The sequence below is a fragment of the Mugil cephalus genome, chromosome 13 (assembly GCF_022458985.1).
Source record: "Mugil cephalus isolate CIBA_MC_2020 chromosome 13, CIBA_Mcephalus_1.1, whole genome shotgun sequence".
NCBI classification, from domain to species: Eukaryota; Metazoa; Chordata; class Actinopteri; order Mugiliformes; family Mugilidae; genus Mugil; species Mugil cephalus.
The window spans coordinates 4262354-4290317 of record NC_061782.1 but is presented as its reverse complement, the minus strand read 5'-3'; the positions used below and the strand labels follow the sequence as shown (position 1 = coordinate 4290317).

At 40.4% G+C, this 27964-nt stretch overlaps 1 protein-coding gene across 2 annotated transcripts; it reads left to right on the top strand.

The window, feature by feature from the left end:
* The first annotated feature begins 11 nt into the window (after positions 1–11).
* Positions 12–27909, top strand: LOC125018880 (heterogeneous nuclear ribonucleoprotein L-like). Of its 2 annotated transcripts, XM_047603288.1 has the most exons (15): positions 12–144; positions 942–1539; positions 8576–8694; positions 10726–10835; positions 10939–11066; positions 12147–12232; positions 12500–12596; positions 13530–13602; positions 20145–20216; positions 21362–21579; positions 21691–21812; positions 22663–22864; positions 23054–23111; positions 23204–23302; positions 23568–27909. In XM_047603288.1, the coding sequence occupies exons 2-15, from the start codon at positions 1309–1311 to the stop codon at positions 23621–23623; spliced, it is 1671 nt and encodes a 556-aa protein (XP_047459244.1). In that variant the 5' UTR covers positions 12–144; positions 942–1308; the 3' UTR covers positions 23624–27909. The 2 variants fall into 2 exon arrangements, with proteins under 2 accessions (XP_047459244.1, XP_047459243.1); XM_047603287.1 differs by lacking the exon at positions 12–144 and having other exon boundaries at positions 835–1539.
* The last annotated feature ends 55 nt before the right edge of the window (positions 27910–27964 follow it).

Below are 27964 nucleotides of genomic sequence, written 5' to 3'. Positions count from 1 at the left end.
GAAAACTCACGCAGACACAGGGAGAACATGCAAAATCCACTCAGAAAGGGTAGAACGTTCATGTCTTCTCGCTGGGAGGCATCAGGCTTAACCATCGAGCCGCTGTGCTGCCCGTAATAAGGCCTTGTAATGGAAATTACACAGGTACGTTAATACATCCATGTGGGACTCCACATGTTATAATCGGGAGTAAAATGAAATACTTTGTACAAAGAGAATTGGTAAGATCTTTTTGGCACATCCTTGTGAAACCCCACATGTCATAACAGGAAATGAAATTATGTACTTTTTAAAAAGAGAATTGGTAAGGTCTTTTTTGCTGTTTGCACTTTTATCTAGATGTCAAATTGCATTTCATGTAGTATGTAACTGTACTATGCAATGACGATAAAATTGAATCTACACCAAACATAACATAATCAATAAAAGTTGCAAATGATTGAAGTTGATTTGGTTTCATTTGAACCATTTTGAAATATTTTCTAAATTATATCTTCAGCTACAAGATTAGTATGTGAGAGAAACGAGGTCTTTCAAATGGAAAATACAGAGGTACAAGTACACATCCATGTGGGATCCCACGTCATAATAAGAGTACTTTATATAAAGAGGATTGCTGAGGTCTTTTTGCTATTTGCGCTTTTAATTTAGATGCCAAACAGCATTTCATTTAGTACATAAATTAGTGTACGAGAGAAATAAGGCCTTTCAATTGGGAAACACAGAGGTACAAGTACACATCCATGTGGAACCCCACATGTCATAATAGGAAATGCAATTAAATACTTTTTAGGAAGACAATTGGTAAATACATAATCAATGATCCTGCAAATGACGGAAGGAGGTACCTGAATATTCAGAAAGTCTGTCTCATTTCCTTCTGCGTTTGTCTCCTTCAGCCCCACCATTCCTGTCTCTCTCTGCTCCCTCTCTCTCTGCAGTCCGTGGACAAATATCTGTTGACGCAGAGACTCCAGCCAATCGCACGTCGTGTCTCCAAGGCGCAGGACCAGGTTTGACCAATAGGAAGGACACGGGGCGGGAATTTGTCCCGTCCACTCGCACCTCTTGACAGAAAATCACTGTTGGTGAGCGACAGAGGGACAGGCTTGAGACGTGGGTTGTGGGGGACACTGAGCGGAGACGCGAGACGAGACGCAGGTACATTGGTTGGAGGAGGAGGAGGAGGAGGAGGAGGACGCACGCAGCCTGCTGCAGGGAGGAGACATTGCGGGACAACCTGGGGACTGGTCCCATGGACGTATCGGGGCTCCGTACCTGCTCAAGACACAGCACCGCTCTCTAAGCATGTCGACGGGGGAAGGAGCCGGGGATGGGGAGTACGGAAGGGCGGCGAAGCGGCAGAAAACCGAGGAGACGGAGCCGGAGGAGAGAGAGGAGAGGGAGGAGAGGGAGGAGGGAGAAGAGGAGCTGGAGGAGGGGGAGGATTCGGACTCTGGGTCGCTGCCCGGTAACGGAGAGTCGGCGACAGATAACCGGGCCCGGTGGAGCGGCAGCCAGTTCGGAGCAGGACGCAGGGTAAGGAGAGCCACGACGTAATGATGGAAATAAATAAAATAATAATAAAAACAGAAAAATAACCGTGTCCTGCGGCACAGCATCACAGTCGGGCGCGTGCGCGTGCGTGTGCACGTGTGTCGCTGCTGTCACTGGACACCTCCAAGCTGTCACACACACACACACACACACACATTAGTTCATGCCAGCACTGCTCATGACAGCGTGCAGACCAGAGCAAAAATAATAAAATTAAATAATTAAATAAGTAAAAATCCAGGCTTCATTTTGAATATGCAGACTGCTTCAACTTCTGCATTAAAATGAACCCACAACAAATCTTTTATATGCTCATAAATAGGAAACCTGGCCTATACAGTATTTAAGTTCAATTTAATTTAATTTAAACAGTGTCAGAACAAATGGTCTCGACACTTTGCTGAACCCAGAGTCTACCTTTTTACCTGTGATTCACTGTGGTCAAGTGTCATGTGACCTTAGTTACTCGTATGTTTCTGTCATTTCCAAACCCTTGGCATAATTCCTACGTATGTATTAGTGGTGGGAAAACAATATCGATACGGCACTATATCACAATACTTTTCCTTCCAATACAGTATTGATTTTGAATGTCTTAATATCGATTGTTTATGACTTCCACATTTCCACCACTACTTTTTTTCCTTACAAGTGCAATAGATTGGAAATGGATCATTTAGATTAATTTTTAACTCAGTTTGTCCAATTAACTATCACTGTCACTGGATGTACACATATGCAACTAGTATTTTAAGCTGCACTTAAAATTTCTCAATGAACTTTTAAATGGATGTTGCAGTATATTGCAACATCATATCGTAATAATATATCGTGTTGTGACTCGGGACACGTATCACATTGTGAAGCGCTTGCTCATGCCCACCCCTAGTATTCATCTTGTCTTTTAAGCTTGAAATTTGGAAAACATAGTCTCCGCTCTAACGATATACTGTGAGTACAAACCTGGTGAAATGAAGGTGAAAATAAAACATGAGAAGCAAAGCAAAACTCTGTACAGAAACAGAAACATAGCGAAAAGAGAAGCAGGAAGTCATACATACATCTGACTTAAGCGCAAATGTAGAATCTAATTGTGATGCAAGTACAAGATGTAGCGGATGCATGTTATGTAAAATATTAAACACGAATCTAAGCGTGCAGGAGCACAAGACTGTGTGTGACAATAATAGTTACATCACAGGTGAGTTATCTGCTATAACGGCTGCATGTAAGACGCATCATAGGCAGGTTGGAGAATGATGCATTCAGGTAGGAGTCGATAAACTGCAGGAGGCATGAAGACTGGGCAGGCTGATGAGGACCAGGACCACACATGAGTGGTACAGACCTCTGCAGGTCACAAACACACATGCACCAGTCCAGAGACACTCATAAAGAAGATGGGAAGGGACAAGGAGACAGCTAATAACACGCTGAACGGCAGCAGTGCACAATGTATGAGTCGTAAGAGAGAAGAAATTAGATAATAGGAGCTCGATGCGAGAGACGAAGAAATAAGACCTTCATAAGATTTATATTTTATAAAAAAGTTGAGCAAAAAAAGCTGATAATTGTTGTATCAGATGTATTTGGGGATGAACTAGTGTTTATTTTACTCACTTATGGCCGTTTTGTATGTATGTTCACGTACTGCAGTTACGAGTAGGCTGCAGAATCTCTTCTCTGCTCATTGGACACAGTTTCAGAACATGAACATGGAAAGGTGACTGTAGGCGTAGGTTTGGTCTCAACACTGGAACCGACCATCTCCTTGGAAATCCTGCGTTATAAGAACGTACCACTCAGTTAAGTTATCAGGGCCATATTATGGTCAATCAGGACCAGCAAAGGCTTCTCAGCTGGCCCACGTTTTAATATTTTCCCATTAATCTTATTAGATATTTCCCTATAGCCTATTCTTATGTCTTGTCTCTCTCTCAGCTGCGATGCTTCTGCCGGTGTAACTTTGCATTAGAGCTTTTATCCAATAATATTTCAGCCTTCATGCGTGGCCAGAGTCAAAGAAACCTTCCTAAGCTTCTTAAGATGTAAAGTAACGAAGTAGAACTAATTCACTACTGACCTAAGTACTAAAATGCTGTATCTGTACTCTACTGTATTATTTTTTCTCCTACTTCCACTTTCACTACATATCTTAGATGAGTTTAATAGTTTTACCCCGCCTCCAAAAGGTCATTGTCTAATCATACGTCCTAGCAACCGTTACTATGTAAACAAGGTCCATCAAGCTGCTGAACTAAATGGTGAACTAGCTAAATGGTGAAGCGGTGTGTTTATTGGTGTTTGTAAGTCGGTGCGCCAGGTGCCCCAACACAACAAGCGGTGCCTTAAGAAAATAAAATAACATACATACGTCTGCTCGAATGGGCTAAAGCCATAGTGGCAGCTAGCTAGCTAACGTTAAGATAGCAAGATGCTCATATATACAAAGCTGCATATCAAAGTCATGGTTACTAATGGTAATATTGGCGCTTCACATCCAAAATACCGCTTTCACAGTAACTAGCTAGCGAATTCGCGTTCGCTAGTTAACTTAAGCTGTTGCGTTGGATCGCAATGCTAGGAGCTTTCGCTAACGTTATTTTGTTTTCATTTTTCATGAAGCATTTCATGTAGCTTTTTGTGAATGGGCAGCCTACTCCTGAGGCTAGTGACTCTACATGTACCACTATCTTACTTATGAGACCGTACATTCGTGTTTTTGTACTGCTGCTACAGCCAAAGCAAGTCTGAGCATCCATTAGGTTTAACACGCTAATATAAACACTGATATTGAAACTTATGACTTATGTAAACTTTTTTAATAACTACATAACACAATACTTGTACTTTTAGTTTCAGTGCTTGAGTGGTAAATATTAAAATAAACTACTTGCAATACTTAAATACAAAAAAGAAAAGGTTCATGTTCATCTTTTGCCAGCTGCACAAGCTTTCGATAGATATTAGCTTTCGATTTGGTTGCAGATCTTCTTAGAACCACATTTTCACAGGGTAGTTTGAAGGAAGAGTTGGATATCGTGAGGAAACTCCATCCAATCCTGGAGCTAGCTAGTCAGTCACTTTCAGAGCAGCAACTATGAACTTGTTCTTGTGAGTACAATGAATTATATCTACATCTTTTATGCATATTTTTGCCATTTTCTCGGGTCAACATTGACTCTTCTGCTGGATTTGATGTATGTAGTGCTGGTGGCTGCAGCGAGTGAGAGGAGACTTTGAATTGTTCTTAGTGAGTTTTTTTGAATTGCAGACAGGTGTCTTCTATAGAGAGATAAATGTCATTACTAAAGCAACATCCTGTCTGTATGATGTTGATGGTTTCTGTAGAAGAGGCGTCGTACCGATCATATTAAGACGTGTTTTGCATGAGGTTGAAGGGCATTTTTTGTTTTTTATACGCCTGAAATGAAAAGGAGTCATTAATAACAATCCAAATCTGAGATTGGTAACTGATGAACTGTGACTTTTTGCCTCTGCGGGCTCACCGGTTTGAAGACTACGCAATATCAGCTCCAGAACTGTCCCATCTGTGTCAGAGATAATTTATTGTGTGCACTGCACTTACACTTTGTCGATGCTCTTATAGATCCTGTAATAAACTTGGTCAAAATACAAATTCAGCTAGAAGCAACAAAACGAACTGAGGATGCACCAACAGCACTTTTTGTGAGTGTGTGTTGAGTGCAAGGCCAGCTGTTTATATCTGGGCACTTGGGTCAATACCAGGTACCAACTACAAATACAGTCCAGTAAAATGGTTGGGATGAGGTTTAGATGACATATCCCTTTAATATTTTACAGTCAATCACGATAACTAATGGGTTGTTGTCAACCTTAGCTGATATTAGTTTTTTGGCTATGGGTGGTGCTGCATGAATCACTTGGTAAAGGAGCATGGCACATTAAATTCTTATTATTAATAAGAGTGATTAAAAAACTATGAGCTCACCAACGAAGCAAAATGTTAACCTTTCTTTTTTTTCTTTTTTAAAGTGATTATAGGTCCTGGCCTATTTTAACTTTACCAGCGAGCTATAATGGGCCACAATTTGCAGTTAAAATGGGTCACACACACACGCGCGCACACACACACACACACACACACACACACACACACACACACACACACACACACTCAAAGTGAAGGAAGACAGAAATTTCGCAAGCACAGCTGTTCATAAGTTGGTTTCAAAGCAAAAACCTTTTTTATGTTTTCTAAAGTCATGCACTGCAAATATTAACAGTTCAGCTTAATTTAATTCATACTGCATCAGTAAAAATTCTCAATTTTCAACAACTAAGAACAGTAAAGCACTTGAGCAAGCATTAAGGCAACAATGGCAAAAATAGACAGAAATAGAAAGAGGAATGAGATGGGTTCATACCTACATCTGACTAAAGCTTGATATAAAAATGGTTATATGACTATAATTATACGACTATAAATGCTTCATATTAACATGATATGAAGAAGAGTACAACATAAAACTGATGAATTAAAACAATGGATCTAATATTGCGTAGGTCCAGATGTTTCCCAGCAGAACACCTAATTGTCCCAAGTTGGACCTGTCAGTGGTCATAATGTTGTGGCTGATCGGTACATGAGGTATGATAAGCAGGTTTTAGAATTATGCATGAAAAATTAGGCGCCAATAGATAGCTGCAATGAATCATTCTTGTTTCTCCTTCCCCTTCTTCTTCTTTGTTTATATATTTGTCCATTTCTCTAAATTCAGGTTTTATTTAGGTCGTAGTGTGACTGATAACTGCTCGTGATGATCTGATGTCGCTTCGTGGCTTAATTTGTCAACTCTGGCTATATATAAATAAGTTGAGTTGACTCAATGAGTACGTGCTCAGATAAATAACCAACAGCGTAAACAGAGAAGTGAGAAGCCTTTTCGGCTCTAGTAGAAGGATGTAATCCATACGAACGGCTGTCACCGTCAACAACACTGTGCTCGTTAACCGTTTCCTTTCTCACTGTCTCAACGTGACACACACACACACACACACACACACACACACAGTCCTGAGTGAAGGTGGTATCATCTTGCATATAATCAGCATTACATGCATGTCGTCTAGTTTCAGCACTCTCAGGTATGCATGCAACTACACACACACACACACACACACACATCCTTCATTCACTAGAGGGTGATTAAGAAGATGGATGGGCTACTTAGGGATATTTATCACCCATTGTTTACAGTCTTCAGGTATATAGTTCATGGTCTAAAAAGCACAAATTAGAATAAAAGAGGCGAAGTTTAGTCGAAGTTGACAATAGATTTCTGCAAGAATCTCCTGTGAGCTACTCCAGAGTTAAAATATGGCTTCACATCTATGGAGCTGTTTTGTTTGAACGTATTGTACAGCTGTTGCTGTCTTCGTTTTACAGGGAATTAGTCGTTACAATTAGGGTAAAAACCTCCATCGTCCGCTGATGTTTCACCCGACACCTACCCACTGTCACTGGATCTAGGGATTAGCCCAAAGCAATCAGGATGGGTTTAAAAAAAATGTCCACTGTGGAGATAGAGTTGTGTCTATTTAAACCAATCAGCAGCCACAACATTAAAACCACTTTCAGGAATAGTAAATAACATTTAAACCATCTTGTGACAATTCAGTGTTCTGCTGGGAAACGTTTGGTCCTGGTATTTATTCATTCATTCATGTGGATGTTACTTAGACATGTAGCACCCACATAGACCAGACCAGACACCCCCACCCCATAAAAATGACACTTCTTGACTCAAGATTCAAAGAGTTTTAGTACATGTGCACAGTATGGAAACGTGTCTTTGTACAATGAAACTCTTCTTTGCCATCAGCATGAATGTCTAACAATATAAAATCTTAAAAGGAGAAAATAAGTAGTGCAAATATGCATGTGCAATTTGAAATGTAAATAATCCACTACATGCTCATGAGGTAGTCCAAGGTTTAGACTAGTGACAGCTGTTTGGGAGTCAGGTGGCAGTGGAGGTTAAATAACTTCTTTAGTCTCGATGACATTCAGTAATGGTGTTTGATAGGTAAGATTTTTAAAAACCTGACATGTTTCGACTGTTTTGTTTCGATTCGAGGACTCGATGTCCTCCATAATCCAACGCTCGAATTTGTTATTTTCTGATTTCTGACTCTTGCTCCGGTCCAGTCCATAATGTGATTGTTTTGTTTGCAGTGATCTGATATGGCCGATTTTAGATTTTGTTCTTCTGCTTTTACTTTTTGTGTTGTTGATGTTTGCTTCTTGCATTCCTTTCGGTCTCCCTGTTTCACGATGTAGGTTTAAATGCATGATGTGCAGGGTATCTCGTAAATGACGTTTCATTTTTTTAATCCATTTTTACCTTATGTTTTTGGTGCACTAACAGTTGGCAGAGATTTTTGAAAGGTTTGACTGCAGTGTGTATGTTGTTTTCTGAAGGCTCTCTGTATTGGTTCTGTTACTCCCCGTATATACAGGATGGTTATGCTGTCCTTTGTGTTTTTTTTTGTTGTTTTCTTTTCCTGTTTTCTTTGTTCTCAACTTGTTTTTTTTCCTTCATTGATGGCCCATTGTGGGTATTGGCAATAGTGTGTGTTGGATGTATTGGTTTTCTTCCCATCTGTCCTTGTCCTCTGTTACGATACGGGCCAGTATCATAACATTATTGAAAAGTTTAAAGAAGACAAAATGAATGTTTTTGAGCAGTCTTAATGGCAGGCAGGGTGCAGTCTGGCACAGACACACAAACAAAAACAGTTTAGGAACAACTCAAAAAAAACATGAAGAACAGCACAAGGTGTTGACCTGGCCTCCAAATTCACTAGACCCCAAACTGATCAAGTATCTGTGGGGTGATCCAGAGAGGACCCTCCACCCTCAGAAGGTCCACATCCATTATCTGATGAGTCACAACTGTTTTAGAGGCACAAAGAAGACCTAGGTGGTCATAATGTTATGCCTGATTGGTGTATGTTTATCTGTGTGTTGCAGGATAATGGCGAAGACTCCCATCGTATCTCTCCCAGTCCTGTGGTCCACGTCAGGGGTCTGTGTGAAGCTGTGGTGGAAGCTGACCTGATAGATGCCCTGGAGAAGTTTGGAGCAATATGGTGAGAAAGAACACGCTTGGTGTGGGGGAGTCTTGTATGTACATACAGTCTGTAAACATTGTGTGTTTCCACTTTGTGGACGGCTGGTACATAAACTAACGATGTCCCAATCGAGTTTTGTTGTACTGGTGTCGAATGTAGTTGGTAGTATTAAAGGACGGTCTCCTACAACTCATCCACATTGTATACATGTCAAACTGCTGTCTCCCCAACTAGACAAATAGTCTAACACTTACAAACCCTTTGGTTCCTGTTCCTCTTCAATATCCCAGCATGGATAACAATCACACACTATTTCACTAGTAAAAGAGCGTGAGAAAAAAAAGAAATGCCACAAAATCAGCAGAAGTGGTTTTTGGTCTACTGTGGCTAACAAGTCACAGTGCTGTGTACTCATAGTATATACGCTCACAGGCCACTTTATTTATTATTTTTGCCCATATTGACATGATAGCATCACGCAGTTGCTGCAGATTTGTCGGCTGAACATCTATGACGAGAATCTCCTGCTCCACCACATCCCAAAGATGAAATATAGGATTGAGATCTGGTGACTGTGGAGGCCATTGGAGTACAGTGAACTTATTGTCATGTTCCAGAAACCAGTTTGAGATGAGCTTTGTGACATGGTGCATTATCCTGCTGGAAGTAGCCGTTAGAAGATGGTCCACTGTGGTCATAAAGGGATGGACATGGTCAAAAACAATACTCAGGGAGGCTGTGGCATTTAAACCAGTTTGTACTAAGTGGCCAAGAAAATATCCACCACCACCACCAGCCTGAACCGTTGGCACAAGGCAGGATGGATCCATGCTTTCATGTTGACCCTGCCATCTGAATGTAGCAGCTGAAATTGAGACTAATCAGACCAGACAACGTTTTTCCAATCTTCTATTGTCCAGTGTTGGTGAGCCTGTGTGAACTGTAGTCTCAGTGTCCTGTTCTTAGCTGACAGGAGTGGCGCCCGGTGTGGTCTTCTGCTGCTGTAGCCCATCTTCTTCAAGGTTGGACGTGTTATGCGTTCAGAGATGGTATTCTGCATTCCTTGGTTGGAACTCGTGGTTATATGAGTTACTGTTGCATTTCTATCATCTCATACCAGTCTGCCCATTCTCCTCTGACCTCTCACATCAACAACTGCCGCTCACTTGATATTTCCTCTTTTTCAGACCATTCTCTGTTAAACCCTAGAGATGGTTGTGCGTGACAATCCCAGTAGATCAGCAGTTTCTGAAATACTCAGACCAGCCCGTCTGGCCCCAACAACGACACCACGTTCAGCGTCACTTAAATGCCCTTTCTTCCTCATTCTGATGCTCGGTTTGAGCTTCAGCAAGTTGTCTTGATCACCTCTATGTGAACTAAATGCATTGACTTGAGGCCACGTGATTGACTGATTAGCTATTTAAGTTAACAAGCAATTGAACAGGTGTACCTAATAAAGTGGCCAGTGAGTGTAAGTGAAAGTTTCCCAAAGTTAAATCTCAAAGCCTACATTGGCACTGTGTATTTTTCGCCAGTGCATTCTTATTTCTGCTTCACTTTCAACAATGGTGACGGAAACATTCGCCAAAAAAACACTCTCCGAACTTCCTAACCTTTCCTCGATGTTTCCTCCATCTTTATCGATCCAAACTGTCAATCCAAAAAACTTGCAGAGATTGCCTCATTGACCTCACTATAGAGAATGAACATTACAGTATATTGATGCAGAAGCTGCATAAATAAATTAATACATTTTGTACTTCTGCCATTTCCCCTCTTAAACGATTCCTTCGTTATTTACATCCCTGCACGGTGCAGTATTTATTAACCTCACATTTACCTGAATGGAGCCGCTGCGAAACGTACACCCACGCATGCACAAACAAAGATATCTTGTTGCACTGATTTCACATGTTCACCTTAAGTTCATTCGTTTGAAGGAAGGCAGTAACCTGAAACAGCTCAACCACTAGTGTATCTGACAGAGGGAAAGGTTTTAAGTGAAGAGGATGTGTTTGTCTGATCCAGATGTCTGTGTTTACACAGTTACGTGATGATGATGCCATTCAAGCGCCAGGCCCTGGTGGAGTTCTCTGAGGTGGAGAGCGCCGACCGCTGCGTGTCCTGTGGCGCCAAGGAGCCAGTTTACATTGCAGGTTTGATTTTCACTCCGGTCCTTGTGAAAAAACCCCGATGAATGACACGTGTTTGTATTTAGCAAACTGAATGTGTTGATATTTCCGTCCTTCTGTTCCTCAGGCCAACAGGCTTACTTTAATTACTCCACCTCCAAAAGAATCACCAGGCCAACCAACGCTAACAACCCCAACAGTGGCAACAAGGTCCTCCTGCTGTCCATACAGAACCCCCTCTACCCTATAACCACGGTACACACACACACACACACCTCCATCTGTGGACACTTACAAGACTAACACTGGGTAGAAGTAGGGGTTGCACCACTTCGGATTTTTGAACTGTTATGTGACGAAAGTCAAGTCGACACTGACTAGATGGCATCACCTCTGATGGCGTCACCAATAAAAACACAGTAGAAAGTAATGAAGTCTAAATTCTTGACCAGAGGACAAACAGTTCATATAATAATAATAATAGTAATAGTAACCGACCAGGTTTAACAGAGTTAAATTAAAATAGTAGTACACACAGTATATAAAACTATAAAACAAAATTGAAATAGTAGTACATCGAGTATACAAAACAATTAAAGAAAAACAAGACAAAGACGAGCTTAAGTGCAATTTCTTGATTAAATTAAGCTCCCTTAACATTTGCAGGAATGGGTAGCCTCATGTTCTATAGATTTAACAAGACCTATAAAATCATTTAATGAAATTAAACACTGTAGCTTTGTCAGTGCTGAGGGTGAATCCCCTTTAAACTACTCTGTCCTGAGACTTTGCGGCCATGTGAACTCTGTTTAAATGACAAAAAAATCAGAAATGTAGACATTGTAAATGAAGATATAAGCTGGCGTATGGCCGAGAGGGCTCTGACCTTTGTGTGTAGGGTACAATATGTCAATATGTGCCACATACTGTGAGCTGCAGATATATATAGCCTGTACAAAAAAAAGGCTGTAACTCAGCACCATCAATAGCATTTAATAGTGCTCCATATGATGTAGTTAGATGGGAAAGTGTAGCAGGTATTTCTCTGAAGTGAATACTTGATGTGCAGCCTCCTTCTCTTTGTTACCACAGGACGTTTGGTGAAGTTGTTACTGACTGCGTTATGTTTTTTCAGATGCATTGCAGTAGGATAGTATAGGAGGCGTCCATGTTGTTTTTGTCACATGATCAGGGACCAGTCGACATGATGCTTAAAGCATCTAGTCCTTACAACCGCTCCTACTGCATGTAGCGTGTCTTAATCTGCCCGATGTGCAGTGCTTGCACATACAGCAGATAGTGCTGAATGTTGACTTCCTTTCATTTCTGATCCAGGATGTTCTCTACACCGTCTGTAACCCCATTGGCAGCGTGCTGAGGATCGTCATCTTCAAACGAAATGGAATCCAGGCTATGGTGGAGTATCCTTATGCAAATGGGAGAATATGTGTGCGTGTGACGCAAGCTCGTATCAGAATAGATTTCTGAAGCGAATCCAAAACGCCGCTGTCCATCTGGCATTCAAGCTTTTACACCACCTCCTCTCTGTTCACAAACTGTCTTGAAAACCTCGGTTCGGTTCATTTGCATTTGCAATCAGAAAAATAACTTGTTTTTTTAATTTAAAGGCTGCGTTTATCTGTGTGCTGGAACATGCTGCGTCCTTTCCTTAACGCCGTCTCCTCCAGGTTCGAGTCGGTCCAGTGTGCTCAGAAAGCCAAAGCAGCTCTGAATGGAGCCGACATCTACGCTGGATGTTGTACTCTCAAGATTGAATATGCAAGGGTGAGAGTCAGAAAACACACAGCATGGGGAGGGAAACTGAAACTTAACGTGATTTGTTCATCGTGTTATTCATATCTCCTATATAAAAAGGGTCAGAGAAGACTACAGTCATTTACCTTTAGCCTAAATAAGAAATAAGATTATTTAATATATAATATTTAATAAATTCTGTCCTGTGCATTGAACATTTAACGCCTGGAAGACCATATCATATTTCAAACAGCACACATTGCCTAAGAATGAATGGATGCTATGATGGAGGGGAAACGCCAATCAGCCAAAACATTAAAACCACTGCCGGGAGAAGTGAATAACATTGATCATCTTGTGAAAATTCAACGTTCTGCTGGGAATAGTTTGGACTTTTCGAAAAATGAAATGCAATAAGCAGGAATCTATTGCTTCCTAAAATTATCGAGCACAATTCTCCAACCTGCTTATGATGCCTCATGCACCGATCAGCCACAACATTAAAACTACTGACAGGAGTAGTAAGTAACATTGACCATCCTGTGACTATTCAGTGTTCTGCTGGGAAACGTTTGGACCCACCCACGTAGACCAGACCAGCAATAACACTGCTTGATGCAGCCTGACACAGACACAGAAAAGCTTTAGGAACAACTAAAACAACAGCACAAGGCGTTGACCTGGCCTCCAAATACACTACATCCCAAACTGATCAAGTATCTGTGGGATGATCCACCATAGAGACCCCTCCCCTCAAAGACCCCCACTAACAGCATCCTCTGACCAGACACCACAGCACACCTTCAGAAGGCCCATGTCTAGTTACTTTAGTTTAATATAAAAAACATGTTATTGTTCTTTTCCACATTTAAATCGAGCTTATGTTGACTGAGACATACATGAGGAAGACTGAAACATTTTGTGATGATACATGTCACTGATTCCTGATTCCTGCGTCTGCAGCCGACACGTCTGAACGTGATTAAGAATGACAACGAGAGCTGGGACTACACTAAACCGTACCTGGTCAGACGAGGTAAGACACAACATAGTTTCTTTACTTACTTAAGTGAGACTAAGACATGTACGAGGGGTTATGCTGCCTTTTTTTGGGTAACACCCTGGATTTGGAAGGTAAGGTCCCGTTTTCAGTTTCTTCGTAGGAGCACACTTTCCTCTTTCCACTGCACTCGTCTTTCATTTACGTTACGCCAGCGGGTGAAACAGATCTTTAGCTATTACCGGCCCGTTATCGGTCACTCGTTCGGACCGTAGACCTCCATGACAGCAAGACTCTTCCGCCTTAACACTCTCACACCAGCAAACCACCGGCCTCTCACAAGCTTGCACCTCCGCCCACTTTGGGGAGACAGAGAGAGAGAGAGGAAAGGGATGGACGTCAGGCTGACCATGCACAGCAACTTTCTTCCATCTTCGCAAAAACCCAGCAAACAGAAAGAGACAAAGGGATGGATCTCACTCCTGCTCACCGCCATGCAGCCGCTGCTTCAACATGCCCAGGAGGCCTCAGCCCCACCTCACCTCACCACTCCTCTCTGCAGGACTCCAGTAGCACGTCTTTCTATGTCCTCCACCCTGTGTTTTTTTTTTTTTTTTTTTTTTTAATTTTCCTGGAGAGCTAGTCCTGCACGGTCTGTGTTGAGCTGTTTAGGTTAGGCAGAGGTTCTTTTAGAGTCTAAAAATACAACGACACAAATGATGGTTTCACTAAACTATTTTCATGGATTTGTGCTGATCTGATTTATACGGAGCCCTCTAAGGGACACTAAGGGCGTTCATGCTCAGAACCAAAACAAAGAACAAATGGTGACGCAACTAGACAACGCCACACATTCCAGTTTGTTGCACTTATTAATTTTTTTTTCGTTCTGAGCATGAATGACCCAGAAACTCCCCCATGTCCCTTATGGGGCTCCGTAGATTAAGGTACACAGCCGGTCAAACGTTTTAAATCAATATGTATTTCTGCTCTGAGGGCTGTCACAATATCAGATCTCCATCAAACATTCATAAATCTGCAAACTGTAAATTACATATTGACTCACTGTGAAACATTAAAGTCAGTAAAACTCACCTGCTGCCTTAAGAATGTGAGTAAACTCAACCTTCAAACAAAAGTTATAACCAACTTTTAACTTGATGCTATAAGTTAATGTAACTTACTAGGTTACAGTGTCCACTGAAGAAAACTAATCTTGTCAAATGAACAAATAGATTCAAAATGTATTTAATTCAGGCCGGTTAGAGAGGAGGAAATAAAGATTTGATCCACCAAAAACAGCCACTTTGAGATTCATTCCTGGTAGAGAATCAGCCGTCCATTATGGTGTCGTTGTGACACTGTGGTTTAATCCTCTTTATTAGAGCCTTGTTTCAAAGGTATCATCATTTAATAATTATAGCTCTGTCTAATTAAAAAGCCAGAAAATCCCATCTGCTTCTGTATTTCCCAGTATTCAAACCATATCACCCTTCTTCTTCTTCCTCCACCACTTTTATCAACTCAAAACTTAAAGACTAGTTAAATGAACATTAACCACACGGACAAAACTCACAAGAACTCAAGTTAAAGTTTAGAAAACGTACTGAACTGAGTTGACGATTGGAGTCAAAGAGAAGTAAAACATTCACATAACTGCAGGGCTGTGATGTTTTATAAATTATAATCATGTGATCATGTTTAGCACCAGTATATTGTGGCAGCCCTAATCTGGAAGCAGCTGTACAATCACACACATGTCCTTCACATCACTATATATATTTTATATAAAGATTGATTAGGAGAGTTTAAATCAAGGCCAAACAGTTGTTTAATACTGTAATACTGTCACACCAATGATGATTTGTGTTGTCCATGTACAGCGAACTACAACAATCATTTCTTTTGTACTGCATGTTGGTGTGTAGCTTTATTTATTTATTTTATTTATTTTTTTACCCTTAATAAATTCTGTGTGACAAGATTGATGGTGGGATCGGTTCACCCTGAATTCAGTCAGTTCACAAAACTAATTTTTAGGCAAAAAAAAACAACAAAACTTGTATACATCACAAAATAAATAAATACAATTCAGAAGCCAACAACTGGTGTCTAATTCACCAAGACAGGAGCGTTATTTATGTGATTTTAAAAATGAGTAATGAATTGATTGCCTGCATGGTGAGCTGGTCTCTGTTACTGGATTCGATGTATAAATGCATAACTACACTGTTACATGGTTTCACTGAGGCACTTTGCAATGACACTGACTGGTACGAAAAAACTATGAAAAAAGCAATATTAGCCAAGTTGAAATAACTTAAAAATATCCCTGCGAATTGTTACATCAGTTTTTTCTTTCGTTGAGCTAAAGTGTGTCACAAGAACTATGACTGAGGGCAAGAAGGATCTTAACCGACCTTCCACACACGTGGAGGAGGCTTAAAGCACGGTCCGTCTACTTCCACCGGTTGAGAAACTCTCTGCAACATAAGAGGAGCTCCATTAAATCCACAGACGTGGAAGCTGCTAGGCTTCCCATCTATACCTCTGACTACTGCTTCAGTCCAGCATCATGCCTCGTCCAGATGTTGGTGACTAAGTGTTTTTTTTTGGAGGCTCAGACTCGTCCGTGAGTCACAAACGTAGCCCACTCACAGATATTTCACAGCTCTGCTGCAGGTGTTGAATGTGTTTGAGAGAGGAGCAGATGAATAGGCTGTGTGTTGTTTTCAGATGTGTGTGGGATGAGTGGGATCTAACACCAGAAAGAGATTCTGTTATAATTTAAAAATCTACGTCATGAGAGGAACAGGCTTTGTGCTACAAACAAGACGTTGTTTTTCTTTTCTTCTTGAATAGTTTTGGAGACGAGCGCAACGTTTCTGTGGTCTCACCATCATCTCATCTCATCCACCTCCTGTCCTCATTCACCCTTTATCCTTTCTTTCTGTCTCTCACTTGCTTTTTTACCTTCTTTCACTATATGCTTGCTTCATTCTTTCTTTTCTTTCTTTGTTCATTCTTGCTTTTTTATTTATTTCATTGTTAACTTTTGCTTTCTTTCTTCTCACTTTGCCCTGCACCTTTTAAAACAAATCCTCCTTTCCCTCCTTCTCTAATCCTTCTCTATATTATAACATTATCCACCGTGTTAGGATAAGGACCCAGGTGTGTGTATAGGTGTGTGTTTAGCTGTGTATGTGTGGTGCGTTTTGAAGGATTACACGTCTCGTGTTGCTTCAGATCGTCTTTCAGAAGGTCACAGCCAAGGAGAGACAGGAGCCCACTGTGCTGTTGTTGTATTTCTGTCCTTTCAGTTTGATGGAGCCATCGTCCAGGCCCCCGTGGCTTTACCAGTTTATTATTAGTGAGCGTAAATGGCTAAAGATTTTAATTTGGTTCTGTTCTGAAGCACAGATAGTAATGGCCTCGATGATGGAGCTGCTCTAGTCGGTAATTAATCAAACCTTTAGGGGATATGGTCTGAGAGAGAGGGTTTAATCTAAACATCCTATCACTGCAGATCGATGTAGCTACTTCCATAAACTAACCACAGAGCAAAAATTGCATAAACATAGTAAAATTAATAAAAAAAAACAACTTGACAGTGTCCTGTTTGTCTGGACTGACCTGATGACTTGAGGCTAATCACCTCAGTCCTGGAAACTAGACACCGACGCAGGCCTCAGTCTAAGTGACTTCTGCGAATGGTCTTTAATGAAGCTGGGGGACATTAGCTATGCTCCAAATGGTCTCGCTGTATAAATGTGGAATCAGTGTGGAACAGCTCACCAGCGTAAAGCACAGGACTTCAATTACTCTCATATCCTCGCCCTGTCGGAAGATTTAAATAATTAATTAGGACACCCATGCTGTGTTAGCTGTGTGTAAGCTGAGAGACTGCGGATGCAACAACAACAAAAAATAAAAAATAAACGGTGCTGCTGGCCACAAGTTTTCTGGCATTTTTGCTGCAATTTCTTTTTCCACACGCCAGAAACATTTTTTGATTTGATTTGATTTTTAGCAGCTTTGACGTTAACCACCAACCAATAAGACAGAAGAAGAATGACAAAGAGGACTTTTTGACACTGAGGGATGTGGTTTTGGTTTATGGCAGAGCAAAATTTTATTTATTTTTTTTATTCCAAGGATGGTTTCTGTCATTTTAGGTGGTTGATATAATGTTCAAGTCTATTCAAGTTCAAGTGGCTACTACAAACAATGTAGTGTATAATCCAACATTTTCTTGTAACTGGTGGAGGTAGAGCAGAGTCTGGTATTAATTAACCAAGAGTGAGTCTGCAGGAAAGGTGGTTGGGAGAAAGGTCTGTTGGGAACTGATTATTTCGACAAATCATATTTATATACAGTCTGTGGTGTAGACAGTGAGCAAAAACTGTGATAATACATTTCCTTAGTGTGCAACCATATCTGATGCACAACATTGCAGCCTGACCAACTGCATCCTGTTGCCGAGGTTGGCTGTAATCCCAAAATAATGAATAATTGCAGAGAGTTTCTCAGCTAGCTAGAGCGACTGGACAGTGGCAGTCGCACAAAGAGAGTCAAACAGCACAACTGTATTAGTGCACACTGTAAACTGCAGAACAAATTTTTCCAAAAGGTTTTCATAAAATGCGCAAATATCTGTGCTGAGCAAGACAAGTTATTATTATTTTTAACGTTCCTCTCAGCTCAGACTCGGTGTCCTTTCACGGTGCCTCCAGTGTGTCGTACTCTATATCCTCTGCATAAATGATGGATGTGACGGTTATTTAAATGTGTTTGACGGCCACGGTGATGATGGTGATGTTTTTATTATTATGACAATAATGTAATGCAGGTTGATGTTCTTTCGTGCTGAGGGAGACAAAAGAGAAAGCTTGATGCCTCACAGGTACCGTCTCTTTCATATCTCTGTTCCCATGACGTTCCCTGTATCACTGTACCCACTTCTCTCTGAATAAAGCCACATTAAAGCTGTTGATTGGTATTTACTCACCTCCACTGTGTTATAATTTGATCAAAGTCTATGAAATGCTGTTTTCTCTGTTTATTTGGGGGCAGAGAGCGAGTAAATTGAACTCGCACATGAACTGAACTTGTAGAGCTTCTTGAAGATATAGCTTCTTCACTTCTAAAGGATTGGTGGTTCTACGTTAACATGGTTCTTAGGCCATGTTAACACAAATCCAATACTTTGGTGAATCCGCATAAGCCTTGCAAGTTTAGACCATTTTCAAAACAATGTCAAGGAGAACCAGAGGAAAAACGATCGTTATAGTACATGTTCGTGGCCTTAACTTCTGTCCCCCAAAGGTTTCACCCCCATTCACACCTTGAAGGCTCAGTACTGCAGGACATAGACACCGTAGCCTACATTGGTGGAGTCATTTATACATTAATACTATACAACTTACCAGTTGGGTTAATTCTTCTATGTTCTATGTTCATTGATCCAAAACAATCAAGTCGAAAATTGTTTAGATTGAGAAGCAGCTGTAGGTACTAAAGCAGAAACACGCTACTACCAAGTGGACCAATCACAGCTCTTGCACCATGTGTTAAGCTATTGGCGCTAGGTCCATGCAGGCTCTGTGTTAACTTAACGCAGAAGTCTAAACTGCCATTATTAAACATTAGTGAAGCAGGTTTCTGATTGATAAGACCCACAGAGAGATGTTCCTTTTTAAAACACCAGAAATGAAGAAGCTACTTGAAAGAAACGTCTTCAAGAAGCTCTACAAGTCCAGTTGCCTGTCGATAATGCTTTTGGATAAACCATGACCGTAATGACTGAGAACCTTCCCAGATATGTTGATAGTAAAATGAACTCATCTATCACTGCTCAGTGAGGAGCTGGTTTTTAGCCTTCTCAAGAAATCTTTCAGGAATCTCTAAGTTAAAATGGTTTCTGTAATCTGTGAATGTTTTCTGGAGATCCTTTTTGACTCTCTCACCAGCCGAAGTGCATAGCAACATATCTGTGGAAGTGGATTGGTTTGGTGTCGGCAGCAGCAGTAGTGTGGGTGTTGTATCGTGTCGTGAAAATAGAACTGAAGCCTGAAGGAAAACCATACAATTTGCCAGTCAATTTAAGTTTCCAACCTTTATATACGGCTGTGACTAAATGAATGGCACATTTCAGACAAGCAGAAGACATGTTTTTTCAACTATTTTAGAGGGTGATCTGGAGGGTGGGGAGGTCAGACATCTGGGGGATTTGGAGTAAAACTGTGAATGCCTTTCTTAAAAAAAGATCTTGTTGAAGTGTTTGGGACTATTATACTGTTATTAGGTTGCTTTCTGGAAGTTCCCTCTAGGGGTTTTCACATCTAATCATCTAATGTGCTTAGATGTTTTAGGAGAAAACGAATATGTTGGAATTTCCAAAGTAGCCAATGCAAAATCCTTTGAGTTAAGTAAATTTCACTAATCGTGCTGTCGTGTGTGTGTGTGTGTGTGCGCGTGTATCTGTGTGTGTGTGTGTGTGTTTGTGGTGTGTGTGTGTGTGTGTGTGTGTGTGTGTGTGTGTGTGTGTGTGTGTGTGTGTGTGTGTGTGTGCATTTCAGATCGTGGAAAAGGAAGACAGAGACAAGCCATTTTAGGAGAACACCCATCATCCTACAGTGATAACGGCTATGGTAAGACTAAAGTGTGGTTTACGCCAATCAGAGCACTGTGATCAACAGAACAGCTGTTACTGGACCTCCCTAGATCCAGGCTCAGAAATAGACCCGACAGAGCCCCCCAAACATTTTATGTCAAAGATATTTTATGTGTACAGAGTTTGGAGCATTTTAAACCTGTGTTGAAAATCATCACGCTGACCTTTTTACTGACAGTTTGTTTTGTATGATGTTTTATTTCCTATTATAGCTCATATTTATTTCTTTTATACTAACAGGGATTGTTTATTTATTTATATTTGTTGTGCTTGTGCAGACATTTCTATTTGTGCACTTGTCAGTCTGCCTTGCTCTATAACAACACTAGTTGGCGCTGTGTTTCTTTTGCCTGTCGGGTTCATTTTAGTTAGTACTTCCTGCTTCCCTTTCATTGATAGCAACTGAAACTTCCGCCGAAGACAACTTGTACAGATGTTTGTATCTCTGAACTTCCTCAGTTAACCTTTCCTTGATGTGTTCCACCTGTATTGATCCACAACTATCGATATAAATTCAAATCGTCAAATTGACGCAGAACCTTAAACCATACAGTCGGGGAAGTTTCTTCCCTGGTACTTTTATTTCATGCTTTACTTCATGGGTTTCACTCCCTTGAGATTCTTGATTGGTGTATAACAAAGGTTACACTTAGTTAGTTTAGGTCTTGAAATGGATCGATAGCAGGAGGTTTTCTTATTTTGTTGGAATTTCAGAGAAGACATTTAACCTCTTATCATTCTAGCATTTTTTGCAAACATACCCAAAGTAAATTGAATGCTGTTTATGGAGATTCTGGAGAGGTTTTGAAAGCCAAGACTCTGAAATTTCTATCACAAAAGTCAGAATTACTGTAAGTGGTGTTGTTCTTGCGTAATCAAAGTTGGCACATAGTTAAAAAAAAGAAAAGAAAAGAAGTTGTTGGTTTCAAAATGTGTTTGGTTCATTCCTATAATGACTTTTATCAATCTTATCAGAAGAAAAGGACATTGCATCATGCTGCATTTACACAACTTGTGTACAGAGCTCTGATTGGTTCAAGAAGCTACTGCTGCAACGTTAAAGGGTTGATAATAAACTTTAAACCGAACTGAAAGGCCTGCTGTGTGTCTGTGCCTCCTCAGGACCACCTTGCCCCCTGCTCCCTCTACCCAGCAACAGCAGGTACAAGCTCACCTCTCTGGACGTCCCAGACATGGTGTCCTACCCTCTGCCCCAGTTATCCTCCTCATACTCTGGCCACGCCCCTAGCTCCGTCGCCATGGTAAGTGGCCTCCATCCATCCAAGATGAACTGCACACGCATCTTCAACCTCTTCTGCCTCTACGGCAACATTGAGAAGGTACGTCCGTGTCTCTTGGTGAAGTTGGTTTCTCTACTGAGAATAGGAAGTGACCTCACGTGATTTTCATCTTTCTGATAATAACTGTCTACTAACGGTGACCGTGTGTAGGTGAAGTTTATGAAGAGTGTTCCCGGTACAGCGTTGGTTGAGATGGGAGATGAGTACGCTGTGGACCGAGCCATCACACACCTCAACAGCATCAAGGTGTTTGGCAAAAGACTCAATGTCTGGTAAGAAGATGTTAGACACTGGGGTCAGATGTAATATCTCTAAGAAGAGGATTAGGAGATAATTAGTCTCTTGATTATTGATGTGAGAAACTGTGAATGAGAAAATGCTGAAGGACTCTTCGTGCTACAGACTGAAAAAAATGTTTCTACCCAACAGCTGTTAGCATAACAATTCATTCCTTAAGGGACTGTGCAGCAATGTAGACACAGGACAAACAAACACAGGAAATTCTCAGTCATCTACGTCACAGTATATTTAAGTGCTACACCGATCAGCCATAACATTGTGACCGGAAAAGTAAATCATCATCCTGTGACAATTCAGTTTTCTTCTGGGAAACTTTTGGACCTGGTTTTCATTCATGTGGATGTTACTTACACATGTAGCACCCAACCTAGACCAGACCAGACACCCCCCACGCCATAACAATGACACTCCAGCAGGACGCAGTCCGACACACACACAAAAACAGTTTAGGAACAACTCAAAAAACATGAAGAACAGCACAAAGTGTTCAAATTTACTAGATTCCAATGGATCCACAGAGGCAACATCCTGTTTCCAGACACCATATCCAAGCCCCATATCCATTCTCTGACGAGTCACAACTGCTTTGGAGATTCATAATATTTAGGAAACAGTTGTTCACTCTTTAGCTCGTGAATACTTGCATATGTTTTATGGATACACAATGAATCAGCTATTGATATAACCTGAACAACAGTATGAGCTTTTATGAGCTTTCGTAAGGTACATTTTTGCCGCAGTGCTGCGTCTCTGTAATTTTTGATCGTGGTTATGTATTAATTTTTGATGCGCATGGATTTGATGAAGTTGCGTTGCATGCAGTGTGTCCAAGCAGCACGCGGTGATCCCCAGTCAGGTGTTTGAGTTGGAGGACGGCAGCAGCAGCTACAAGGACTTCGCCATGACGAGGAACAACCGCTTCAGCAGCGCAGGACAGGCCTCCAAAAACATCATCCAGCCTCCGTCTGCAGTGCTGCATTACTACAACGTTCCCCCATGCATGTCACAGGACCATTTACTGAGGGTATGCATGTCTGGTTTTTCTTTTATTACATTTTGCTTTAAAATAATAGTCCTTCCTACGGATTAAAGTCTGCAGATTTTGAAAGATTATCTGGTTATTTCTAATCTGATTAGACTGTGATACACACTATTAAACATCTTACCTGTTGTAGAACTCCTCCTCCATTAGTGTCTCTATGTGTCTTTGCAGCTGTGTACAGAGCACGATGTCCCTGGCTTTGTCAAATTCAAGATGTTTGATGCCAAACGTAAGTAGAACTCCAGCGTATGTGTTTTCCTTTGTCCTGTGAAAAGATCGATTTTTATCACGATCTCACATTTCTGCCTCTCTCTCTCTCAGCCTCTTCAAAGACCATATCTGGCTTGTTGGAGTTTGATAGTAAGACAGAGGCTGTGGAGGTGCTTACCGTTCTCAACCACTACCAGATTCGGATACCCAGTAAGTCTATCTGATACTACAAACACATAGTAAAGTAACTGTGGACATATGACACTGAGACCCCAAGCTAAACAGCAGATGGAAGCAATGCCAAAAAATTGTACTTATTTTTCATAAGAAAAATCAGGTTCCCAAAAGAAGATTGAATACAACCATTCTCCCGTAAACACAAGGAAAGAGTTGTCTAGTGATGGAAGTAGTCCAATGGAAGTGGCCTTTATCTTACACGTGGCTCTTATGCTACTTTGCTTGTGTGTGATTTCAGATGGATCCAATCCATACACCCTGAAATTGTGCTTTTCCACCTCATCTCATCTATGAAAAGCTACAGAAAGATGAGGAGAGCTGCTGAACCTCAATTACGCCCGGAGCAGTACGGGAAAGAGAAAGAAATGGCCTTCAAAGGAGATGAAGACAAATGGAAATAAAAGTGTAAGACGAAACATATCCACCGTCTCCAGACTGAACATAAAACACACACTCATCACCTCACCGTCCGATCGCAACTCAGTGAGATGACAAGACACGTGACCTGGAGGCTTGGAAAAAGACGCTGCTCATGTTTGGTAATCCCATCTTTGGTCCACTCTGCGGAGTTAACCTGAATCTGCTTCATAGGCGGTCAGACATTATCAGCTCTCAAAGAAACTGATATAACATTTTACCGTCTAAAAAAAGATCAATCGATGAAATTGCTTTGGACTGGCTGCTTGAACTAGGAGGCTGAGGACAGATGCCGTGTGGTCACGTCTCAACTGCCGTGGATAAGCTTTTAATGGTTATGACAGGACCTCCTGATGAAACATTTCCATCAAATTCTCCTTGAAGATTCACATTCTCCAGAGGATCGTGTTACGTCTTTAGTCCCATTATCAGCTTGTTACCGTTTTGCGTATTCTCAGCTATAAACAAGATAAAAAACTAAACCTGTTGGTCAGATTGTTAAATCCTCTCTGGACGCCCCATGATTTTCTTTGAAGCTCAACCGTCAGAACAAAATATCAACAGATGGATGCTTTCGATCTTAATATACTTTTAGGACACGTGACTATGTGGATTGGACTGCTGTTATTTGTTATTTTCTTTCATTTAGTCTTTAAAATAATGGGCTTCTTTAATTTATTTCAAATTCTTTAACGTAACATTTTAAATGTATATGAATATTGTCATAGGCTGAAAACTCACAACAGTTCTCTCTGACGCTCGACATTGTGGATTTACAACATTGTCTTATTGACTCGTTTGTGTTGCAGTGGATTCTCACATGGTGTCGGTATAATATTACACAGACAGTTTGCTTTTAATCCCCCCCACGGGTCTGTTTATTGCTTATATCGTTGTGTTTTCTATTGTATAAATGAACAACTCTGCAGAATAATAATCTCAAATAATCAATACAACCTCCATCAAGACACCAACTCCTTTATAGCACTTCCAGTTCTCCCCCAGTGGATACGCAGTATAATACAACACATGCAAAATGGAAGTGCAAACACCATAAAAAGCGTACATTTTGTTTAAAAAAAACAAAAAACAACTGTTTATAAGTGCCATCTTGTATTTTGCACTAAGAAGACCTTTTTCAAAGGGGACGAAGCATTGACTGTAATTTCAAAGGTAATAATTAGGACATAATCTGGTTAAAACGTTTGATAACTTTGCCCCAAAACCCAGTTTAAAAGGCTTTTTTCGTCCTCCCCAGATTGAACCTCCAGCACACATGTGCAGTCAGGTTCGTCATGTCCTCATTTCACCGTGTGAATGGAATTAATCGCTCGCTCCTTCCAGCATTCAACAGGTGTGCTATTGTCACAGAGCTGCTGGTCCTTTCTTTCTTTATTAATTCTTTAGATGGTGGACCTTTTTAGAAACGAGAAATGAAAGCAGTAGTCTCCACATTAAGTCAGGAAGCACACCCTGGACACAGTGCTGATATTAATAGGTCACAAAAATACACTACCGGTCAAGAGTTTCCAATATTTCTTTCTTTTTTGTTATTGAAATATATGCAGTTTAATGTCCCATTTCCTCTGAAATGAAAGCATAGACCAACTCAAGTTAAGACAAAAACTATGGAATCAATATATAACCCAAAATATATTCTAGATTTTGGATTCATCAAAGTTAAGTAAACGTCTTTGGATGATTTTACATGTGAACACACTTGTGACGTTCTTTTTTTTCTAAAAGGGAAGTCAAATATTTTTCCCAGAAATGTGTGTCAATTGTAGGGAGCTTTGCTTTCAGTCTTCAGTCCAGTTCATCACAAACCAGCTCCTTGGGGTTAAAGTCCAGAAACCACTCCATGTTTTCAAGCTTTACATCTTGTTTATACCCTGAGGTAGTTCTGGTAGAGCTTGGACTAAAGTTTTGGATCATTATCTTGCTGTAGGAGGAAGCTCTGAACTATACCAGAGGATGCTGTTCTAAAACTTTTGACCAGTAGTGTATGTGACAAAAATACAGCAGACATAGCTTGTTACAACTAGTCCTTAAAGTCCAGTCCTACTTTAACCCTTTTTGGGCTCTCATTGAAAAACTTGGGAATTGAACATTTCAAATCTAGACTGTTATTTTATGACATAAGGAGACTTTTTTGCTTTTGTGGAATTTACAAAAAATATATGTGTGGGTTCTTTCGGGGTACTCAGCTTCCTCCCACCGCTCAAAAACATGCTCGTTAAGCTAATTGGTGATACTAAATTGGCCATAGTTGTGATGTGTCTGTGTCCCATCATGCATTGCGTCTCTAGCGGCGCCGGCGTTAATGGCCGTTAGTAGTCGTTATAGCCGCTGTTAGTAAGAAACATTTTTTAAATTTCGCCGCGAAAATATGAAACTTTTTTTTAAACATAATTTTATTTATTTTTTATTTCATGAACATCACACATATTTGTTTACAAAATCATCGTGTTTTAGTAATGTGTAAATTATAATGGGATTACCAGGGGAGCCGCGGCAGGTTGACAATGATGCGACAGCAGTGACGTCATTAACTGCGCGTCAAACGATGATACCCGTAGTGTCAATATTGAAACCCTATATAGAAAGTAGGGATTAGGGAGTGAGTGAACGATGAGATAGACTGGAGACCTGTTCAGTGTGTACCCCACTTTTCATCCAATGACAGCTGGGATAAACAGCAGAAAATGAATGAATGTCCTTGAGTTGTAAACAAATGTAAACATGTATGTAGGACACAATTTAAATGCGTGGAAGTTACCAAATGTGGTTCCTTGCCCTATAAAGGGTTGAACAGGATGCTGGGGCTGCAGTAACAGACCAGCTGGTGAGTGGATTTATGACTAAAGCCAGATTCAATCTTCTAATAGTTTTTCCAGAAAATTTAATGTTGCATTTGATGGAGTATTTAATAGTTAGCCTGCCTGTCAGGAACAGGAGTCATGCTTTCAACTCATCAGCTCACCGTTGGGGTTTGAGGTCCATTTCAGCTCAGCGTTGTAAATGAGTAACACAAGGCTTTAGCTAAATCCAGATTAATGGATTAAAATGGGCGAACCCAGCTGAAATACTGAAACATCCCTATTAGATGTTCTCTGCTTGTTAGGAAACAAGAGTGCATTGTAAAAAATAAATAAATTAAAAAAAAAGTATATCTAAAGTACTGTATATCAAAGTAGAAGCAGGAAATACAGCATCTGTACCATTTGTCACCTTGGTTAAATCGCTTAAATAAGCTAATCTTACTTCCAAGATCAGAATATGTCAGTTTCATTCCTCTTATCTTAAAATATGATGTTTCTATTGCGCTACTTTTGATGAATAGGTTTATCAGTTTTGCAGTTAATGCCAACTCCCTGTGCTGCTGTGTTTTTATTTTATTTTTTTTTATTTATTTTTTTAAGTTTCCAAATATGAGGGTTAAATAAAGGTCTTAACTGATATTATCTCAAAGCAGAAAATAATTCTGTTCATTGTGGAATATAGAAACATATAGCAATTTGCACTGTGCAAATTTTCTTTTTTATCAATTTATTTTTATTTTTTTGCTAATTCACATAAATTTAAAAATGTGAATTAGCAAAAGCTTTTTGAATTTTACATAAAATACATGTGACTAAACAAATGATGTCTGGACACACAGAGCTTCTTAGAGACCCGTATTGTGGTGAAAAGCAGTAAAATATAGCATTTTGTTTTGTTCTGTCCTGTTTCTGATGTAGAACTTGCAGATTTTCCTGCTCAAAGTCTTTATTTTAGTACACTGGGGCTCAATCACACAGTTAAAGCATGCTACATAATTACATAATTTGTAAATAAATTGTGAAAGGTTACTATAAATCCCACGCCGTGTAAGTAATCGCTGATTTAGTTGTTGTGTTTTAAATGGACACTGACAGGTTTGTACATATCATACAGCACTTGAAACTTACTGTATTTCTAATGGAAGTTTTATTTATGTTATTTAAGGAGGTTTAACAGATGATGGCTGTTGTTGTTGTTGTCTCTTTGAGAACCGGTGCAGAACTCGTTTTGTACATTTGTTTGACGCCCGAGGCCTTGGGCTGCAAGTTTGATGAAACCGAACCTGGCTGCATTTTATTTTCTGTGTTGGAAAAACATGAATAAAATGTTATAAATACAAATTCTGTTTTACCTTTTTAACTTGGATTATCCAGGTCCTCTTTCTTGTTGGAAATC

What these genes read in the sequence shown, in the direction of transcription:
- LOC125018880 (XM_047603288.1), top strand. Translation starts at nt 1,309, where the DNA reads ATGTCGACGGGGGAAGGAGCCGGGGATGGGGAGTACGGAAGGGCGGCG. An exon ending in GAGAAGTTTGGAGCAATATG is followed by an intron (nt 8,695 to 10,725) that starts GTGAGAAAGAAC and finishes GTGTTTACACAG; the next exon opens with TTACGTGATGATGATGCCAT. An exon ending in GGCAAAAGACTCAATGTCTG is followed by an intron (nt 21,813 to 22,662) that starts GTAAGAAGATGT and finishes CGTTGCATGCAG; the next exon opens with TGTGTCCAAGCAGCACGCGG.